The following is an 8,284-nucleotide window of genomic DNA, read 5'->3' as shown; positions in this document are numbered from 1 at the left end:
GGGACAGCGGGCTGCGGGGCGACGAAGGAGAAACCGAGGGGAAGGGGAGAGGGAATCATCCGGGCTGGTGCTATCGCCTGCATCCCTTTTGTTATCTATCGCGATCGGAGGAAGAAAAGAAGGGGAAACGACACTTCCCGGCGCAATTTTTTTAACCTCCCCTCTGAAACCGGCTGGCAGCAGCTGCCGGGGCTTGTGCAGCCCGCTGCCCCGAATTAACAGACTTTGATGGGGTGGGGGGGAAACCCTCCTTTTTTTTTTTTTTCCTTTCCCCCCCCCCCCCTTTTTTTTTCCCCTCCCCTGATGCATCGTAAGTAACTTAAGTTGTTATTTATACTCTGCAAACAAACACGACGATAACATCTCCCATCTCCGGAGCGCTGGAGGCCGCGGCGAGGGATGAGATCTGCCTTTCCCCACCCAAGCAGGACACTTTTCCGCTCCTAATTCATTCGATTTGATTTTTATCAGGTTTTTAAAATATATCTATATATCTATATATATATATTTGTTCTTTAAATTTTTCCATGCTCCGCTCCCAGAGGGTCATTTGAACTGTAAAGGAGAACCGCCGAGGGGGGCGAGGGGACCTGGAGAGAGAGGCTTCCCAAACGACTCTGCCGAGGTAAGCAGCTTTAACAATATATCCCTTTGCCGGGTAGCACGGGCATGAGGGCATGGGTTTGCTGGGGTAGGGGGAACAAGAAACAATACCCAACCCAAACTAAAAAATAGAAAAATATTTTCAAAAGAGAAAGAAAAAAAAAATAAAACAAAAACCCAAGGCGGGGGAAAGTGCCTCTTTCCGGTTTAGCTCACCGAAACGCAAAGCAAAGGGGAAAAATGGAAAATCCATGGATAAAAACCAAACGAAAGGGGGGAAAAAATCCAACACACGCTGCAGAGAAACCTTTAAGCAACTTTCCCCGGGAGCCACCTCTGAAAATGCCTGTTTTCGTACAAAATCCTCTCTGTTAGTGTGCTCTCGCATAAACCCCCTCTCCTGGATCCCGGCTGAAAGGTGATTTTAAACCTTTCCTATTTATACGATTCTTTTTTTTCTTCCCAAGAGGTCGCCGGTAGCCGACCTGCACCCTGGTTGAGTTTATTTCCTACCCCTGCCTGCTGGGCCTGATTAACGCTCCATATTAAAAAGATTGGTCGGTCTTGATGATCTTAGAGGTCTTTTCCAACCTTAATGATCCTCTGAAGAGGAAAGGAAGCTTTTCCCATCGCCCTGGCAAGCCCAGAGAAACCAGCGCTCTCCTCTCCCCCTCCCCAGGCCTTCCTCCAGGCGAGCCCCGGGGATGCCCTGAGCCTCGGCCCCGGCGGAGCCCCGCCGCTTAGCCCCGGGGGGAGGCTCTAGCCCTGCCTGGGGAGTTTTCCTCTAGCTCCTCGTTCAATGTCTCATCATTATAGTCATCGTTATTATTATTATTACCGCTTTATTTTTCCCAGTGTATTTCTCTGAAATCCGAGGGGCAGTTTGTCCCGAAACTTTCCTTAGAAATCTTTGGCAATCTGAATTCGGGGGGGGAAGGGAGGCAGGCGACGTTCCCTCCTCCTTCAGGTTCGCTCGACACCCCAGCCGTGCACAGACACACACATTTGTGTCCAAGGTTATTCACTAGTTGCCTGATGTATTGTTTTATTACATGCCGGCATGTCCACGGACGCGCTCGGATTTGTATTGCTGTCTACATGACAGATGGTGCTCTGTGAGGCCGCAAGAAGATACGATTCAATTTTCTTTTGAAAGGCACGTCCGCAATTATTTATTTATTTAGCCTTCCCCTCACACTCCCTCTCCGCTACCCGCCTCCCCCTTTTCGCGCAGCATAAGGAGAGGAGGGAAAATTTTAAAGGAACGGAAAAGTTTGGGCCCTCTTTGGGGATTTTGTTTTGTTTGTTTCTTTTTCGGATCCCGCACTTGAATAAACGGAAACGCTCTCAAACACCCCTGTTTGACGGTCGGCAAGCCGCTATCCGCACGATTAGCTGCAGGGGGGAGGGGGGGAAACCCAAACAACCCCCCCCAAAAAAACCCCACACACCCAACCCACCCCCCAACAAAAAAACACCAAACCAGCAAAAAACCCCAAACCAGACCAAAATAAGTAGCTCCAAGAGCCCAGCAGATACACCAGATCCTGTCGCTTTGATTGGGGGAATAAATTTCCCCTCTGGCCTTGTTATGTCTGGGGAACCTTGAGCTGAATGTTTCAAAGCATCTCTTCTGTAGCCCGGATCCCAGAGAGCATCACCAAGAGAGAAATGGTTTGAGCAGAGGTTGGCAGGGGAGGAAACACGATATTAAAATTGGGGGCTTGGGGGGAGAAACAATAAAAATCAACGTAATATCGAGGCGCTGGATATTAGCTTGCTTGGGCAAAAAAATAGATATTCTTTTATTGCTTTCCGGGCCTGTTCCTACACCCAGCAAGCACGGGGAATAATGGGAGGAAGTATATTGCGTGGAGAGGCTGCCGTCAAAAGCCAGAAACGGGATGGTACACGGCGGGGCATCATCTATCCCCGGTACCACTCTCGTTACTGCTTCCTGAAGGGGCACCGACCCGCCCGCCCCCCGCCCGCCTCTCTCCCGTCACCCGGCCGGGTGGAGAGGGTCTGCGGTAGCCACCGGCGACGGGGCCAGGGCGCGGGGTGCGACATGTCCCTGTCCCTGCCTCCCCCCTTGCCTCGCCCCTTTACCCCTCCCGATGCCGGTGCCGGGGTGCTGACCCCACTCTCTCTGGTTCTCTTCCCGGGAAGGCTCCTCCGCCCCCTCCAAGATGATGCTTAGCCCGGACCAAGCTGCCGACTCCGACCACCCCTCTTCGGCTCCCTCCGACCCGGAGTCTCTGGGCGGCGCGGACGCGCAGTCGCTCAGCTGCTGCATCTCGGACCCGGAGCCCGCCGAGGGCGGTGGCGGCGGTGGTGGCGGCGGGGAGGGCCGAGGCAGCGGCGGGGAGGGCAGGGGCGGGGGCCGGCCCGGTCTGCACCCTCCGCCGCTGAGCCGGGAGGAGAAGCGACGGAGGCGACGAGCCACGGCCAAGTACCGCTCGGCCCACGCCACGCGAGAGCGGATCCGTGTGGAGGCCTTCAACCTGGCCTTCGCCGAGCTGCGCAAGCTGCTGCCCACCCTGCCCCCCGACAAGAAGCTCTCCAAGATCGAGATCCTGCGCCTCGCCATCTGCTACATCTCCTATCTCAACCACGTCCTGGACGTGTAAGCGCCCCGACGGACCCCCGGAGATCCAGACACCTCCCCCCTCTCTCAGCCCCGCCGCCGCTGCCCCGGGTCCGGGCGAACGGGTAGCGGCGGGTAGTGCCTGCCCCGGGGGCGGAAGGAGTTGTCCCCGCAGCCTGCCCATCTCCCCCGCACGCTGTGGCCGGCGGGGTGCCCGGTTTTCGGTTTTTTTGCAAGAGAAAATGTAAAACCGGATTGTTTTCTTCAGGCTGTCAAGTGCCCCTTGTTATATATCCAAAACCAAACCAACGACATCAAAAAAAACCCCCAACCCCACCACCACCAACAAACAAACCCCCATCTACTTGTGACCTTAAACGTGTGACCCATGGGTGCAGTTACAAATAACTATTTTTTATTTATGGTAGAAGGAGTCGACAATTTATTTTTTTCCAAGATTTATTTATTTTTCAGAGTGGTGGCAATTTTACTTTGGATACTTTGTGCCAATCGGTTTCTAGAGTCGGGTGTTTACACTTTCTCCTGTGGAACGTTCTGTTTAACTTTATGAGTGTTTGTTGGGATCGATACGGTGTTCCTCCCCAACCCCCCGACCCTTTTTATTTAGAGCTATTCTTTATTTATTTATTCCCCACCCCCCACCCCCTCTCCGATTGTATTTGCACTTATTTACGACAAACCTCCCCTGTTTCTGAGTATATTTTATCTATATCAAAGCGTTTGTTCTTGACCTTTTACCCCTTCCCCTCCCTGCCCCCCTTTCTTTTCTCGCGTGGGATCGACAACCACTAGCACTTAACTAGGCGAGTTTGGTTTTGTTTTCGAAGCCTTGTTGTTCTTCTGATCTACTTATAGTTCTGTCTGGAAAGTACTCTTGGAAATCGTTTACGAGGGAAGTAGTTTTCTTTGTGGGTGTATACGTGCGTGGGTGTATACATGCATGTGTGTGGGAGTGAGCGTGGGGGGTGTATGTGCGTGGTATATTTTTAGGAAAGGAGGTTGTGTTTTTTTCCTAAAAAAAAAAAAAAAAAAAAAGAAAAAAAAGAAAAAGGGGAGAGAAAAAAACAACACCAACAACAAACAAACAAACAACAGAAAAGAAAGGAAAAAAGTAAATCTAGGACTGCTTTCTTTTGTGACAACCAAATAATGATGATGATGATAATAATAAGAATAATTCTATAGCTTGAAAATGTTTCATGTTCTTTGCTGTGAAATCTCTTTTTAAAAAGACAAAAAAAAAAAGAAGAAGAAGAAGAAGAAGAAATGCATTTTAGGGACAAGAGAAAAGGAAGGGAGAAAAGAAAGAAAGAAAAAGATACAAACAAACAAAAAAGCAAACAAAAAAACCACATCTGCTATCCAAAGATTTTAGTCTTTTTCAGGGTTTTTTTGTGTGTCTCTGTTGCTTTCTATAATGCAATATTTTGTAGTGAAAATAGATAAATCTGGTTTCTATCTGATGCGTTTTTTCATATCTCTCATAAATTGTGAGCTGTTTTGCATATAAATAAAAGTATCAAATAAAAGCTGGGGGCTTTCCTAATTATTTCTCCCCCTCGGCCTTCCTGTGAGGTGGAGCTGTGACACCCTTTGCCCAGAGGCTGTGCAAGTCGTGTGTGAGAAAGCCTCAACAGGTTGCCTGCCTCTTCTTCAAGCTGCGGTGCCACCACCACAGCTCCCCCGCTCCAGCTCCTCTCGGCCGACTGCGCTGCCCGAACGCAGCGTTGCTGGCACTCTCTTCTGGTCACATCACGACTGACCCCTGCTCACCCGTTTCGAAGTTTGGGCTGTAAAATCAAATCTGACACTTGCAAGCACCTGTTTTGCCACACCACTCTTTGCTGAGTCCAGCTTTGCAGCCCAAATGTGCCTGCTTGGTCCCACTTGAGTGTACCCAATTCTCTTGTTGAAATCCAGTTTGGGTCCCTCTTGGGCTGGAGGGGAATTTGCTGCTGGAACTAAGTTAAAACCTTGGGCCCCTTCCCTGTTTTTGAAAACCTCAACCATATTCTTTTATGGAAGAGCTTCACTGCCAAAGCTTGCCATCTGAAGCACAGCAGAGATACAGATTCACTAGCAGGCAGGTTATTACCTGAGAAATGTGAGACCTCTGTACCATCCCAATTATTAAACCACGTTCTTGTTTACTGCAAGGGGCTAATTTTACCTATAATCTGAACATCGCCACTGATTCAGGTGGCTGCTCCTCCATTGTTACTTGCTGAAGAGATAAGCCTCCCTCCACCCCATTCTTATGGCTGACACTGCACAGTGGTTTAATTAAGTGTGGTCTTGACCAGCTGAAAAGCCCCATGAAAGAAAACCTGTCAGAGAGGCTGATAATTCCACTCCCTAACAGTGCACACTTCCCAGGTCCCAAGGGAGCACATGCAGGTTTGGAGGTTCCATGCAGAGTTTTCAAATGCTGCATCTTTTGGGGCTGAAATGTCTCCACCAACTCTGAAGATGGTTTTCTTTGCAACAGGCTTGTTCCTTAGGTTCTGGCAACATCTGGATACTGGGGTCAAGTTTGATATTAATTGCTTGAGCAATAGAAGTTCTGCCAGCCAGTAAGCCCTCATGCTCAGGAGGACTCAGTTAATATTTTTTCCTTCTTGGGATGAATGGGTTAGGGTAGAGAGTGCTCTGTGTGACCTTGCAGTAAAGTGTGGTGGATGCAGTCACTGTTGGTTGATCCAGGCACAGTGGCTGTGCGACCAAGAGGTGTGAAGCCAGCATCCCTTCTGGCTATGCTCCCCCTCCCTGGGCATCTTGCAAACACACGAGGTCACAGCCTGAGAGTAGCTCAAGATAGGACAATGCAAAGAAGATGCTGTGGGCCAAGCAGTGGTCATTAGCCCAAGGTTTTGAGTTGCTATCCTGTGCCCAAGCGACGCCAGTGAGCTCCCTGTGTTGTGAGCACAGGAAAGTGCAGCATGGAGATAGGATAGAATAGAATAGAATAGAATAGAATAGAATAGAATAGAATAGAATAGAATAGAATAGAATAGAATAGAATAGAATAGAATAGAATGTATAGGAACAGTTCAGGTTTGGGAGTGGGAATGTTTCATTCCCACCATCTCCTGAGCCATCAGATAGTCTGCTTGCACTGTGAGAGAGGGCAGGAGGTGGTTTGATTTTGGTGGTTTCAACAGGATCAGGTTTAACTTATAGAAGATTCAGGGCTCTTGACTTGAAGAGATGTCTTTTTCTTCCAAAAGTTTATCTGATGGAAGAAATTGCTCTTCTCTACAAGCCTTGTCTCACTTCCATCCACTCACCTGGCTTTTTATATCCTCTCACCACCATAACCTCATCCCAACCACTTGTATTTTTCTTGTTGGCACTAAGAAGGAAGACCATTCTCACTTAGCTGACTGCTACAAAACAATTGTAGGTTCTTAACTTCCCCATCCCATCCCATCCCATTCCATCCCACCCCACCCCATCCCACCCCATCCCATCCCATCCCCCTCTCTCTTTTTTGTTGTTGGTTTTGGTTTGTCTGCTTTTGGTTTTGTTTTGGAGAAAGATCTGAGTATTATGCACAATCAAGTTGGTCAACACAATAAAAAGGCTGCATGGTTAAGTGCTCAGAAATCTGGGTTTATGAAGAACAAGTAAAGAGCTTTAACTCCACCTCACTGCAAGCCTGCATTAGATAGTAATCAAGGCTAATAATATAATCAAAGTTACTTTCCCTACATCTATGTTCCCTCAGTGGTGCAGGGATGAATGAAAGCATTATGGAAGGAATGGGGTGAAACTGCTCAATAAAAGTTTATATCATGCACAATCAATCTGACAAATGGCAAGGAAGAAACACAGAGTTAGTATTTCCTGGCCCTTTTTTTTTAAGGGATTAAAGCTAAGATTCATGCTACGTTCACATACCTTTTGTGTTTAAAGAGGGCTTCTTTCTATGAACCATGGAAGAAAGTGTACTCAAAGACAGAGAAGGCAGAGCACTGTGCACGGACATTTAGCTGAGGCTAAGAAAGATGCTTTAAGCCTGGCTCGATCCAACATACAAAACATTGGATGGAAATCTCCAGCATTGACAGACAGGAAGTGGTCTCAATGGATAGAGCCAAAATGTCCAAGTACTAGGGGTATCCAGTGCACCCTTAACATATGGTGATAACACCTGTGAAGACACATTGCAGACCTATGTGGACATCCGTGGTCATGGGGTGCAATGTGCACTCACATCTGTGTCGTTAGGAAACAGGGCATCTAACACATTTATCTGAACCCTGGGAACAGATCCCGACCCTGACGCAGTCAATGAGGACAGACAGCAGCCAAAAGGAAGCCTACAAAACACCACAGGACTGTACAGCTAAAGGCTTCACTGTTTCTGCGAGGATCTTAGACTCACAGTGATTAAAGGATTTAGAGCACAAGATATTCCCAAATACAGACTTGCATTTAGGCTGCTGCTAGATGTGAGTACACAAATGGAAGGATTTCTAAGACACAGACCATCACCCACCAACAAATGGAAGGATTTCTAGACACAGACCATCACCCACCAGCACAGCACATGGTACATGTGCGTTCAGGACCACACCACTCACCAGCCACAAAGTAGTGCCTTATTGCTCGCGTTAAAAAGTGGGTGAGCCAGGTAGGATATTGCCACTGATTACTTACAGGAGAGACATTCTGAGGGTCTCAGATGTGATTTGATATCTTTGCTGTATTTCTAGCAGAAAGTGTGTGTGTGTGTATGAGAGGGAAATGGGGGAAGGGGGAGGAGGGGAGCTGAAGAGGATGCTGTATATGAAATTCAACAAAGAAATTGATCTTTTCCATTATATAGCCATGAAGAACTATCAGTAGCATTCTAGCTATCTAGTCACATATCTAGCCATCTAGCCATCCCCTAACCCAATTAACCCAGTCCTTTTAGGGTGAATAAATGTGTCCTAATATCAGCCATTATTTTTCAGTACTCTCAGTTTATTCTCCAGGGTGGGACAGATCAATAACCACAACAGCAACCGACCCAAAAGGGAAAGGCAATCTCTGGGCAATTCTTATTTATTTCTTCAGAGGCGATTT

General features: G+C 48.0%; 1 protein-coding gene across 1 annotated transcript; it reads left to right on the top strand.

The window, feature by feature from the left end:
• Nucleotides 1–525: 525 nt before the first annotated feature.
• Nucleotides 526–3,414, top strand: NHLH2 (nescient helix-loop-helix 2). The gene is made up of 2 exons (XM_009898761.2): nt 526–625; nt 2,773–3,414. Exon 2 carries the CDS (start codon nt 2,793–2,795, stop codon nt 3,231–3,233), a length of 441 nt encoding a protein of 146 aa, XP_009897063.2. The 5' UTR covers nt 526–625; nt 2,773–2,792; the 3' UTR covers nt 3,234–3,414.
• The last annotated feature ends 4,870 nt before the right edge of the window (nt 3,415–8,284 follow it).

The sequence above is a fragment of the Dryobates pubescens genome, chromosome 8, assembly GCF_014839835.1.
Source record: "Dryobates pubescens isolate bDryPub1 chromosome 8, bDryPub1.pri, whole genome shotgun sequence".
In the NCBI taxonomy this organism is placed as follows: Eukaryota; Metazoa; Chordata; class Aves; order Piciformes; family Picidae; genus Dryobates; species Dryobates pubescens.
Note: the sequence above shows the minus strand (reverse complement) of the source record. Positions and strands in the feature narration are given on the sequence as shown.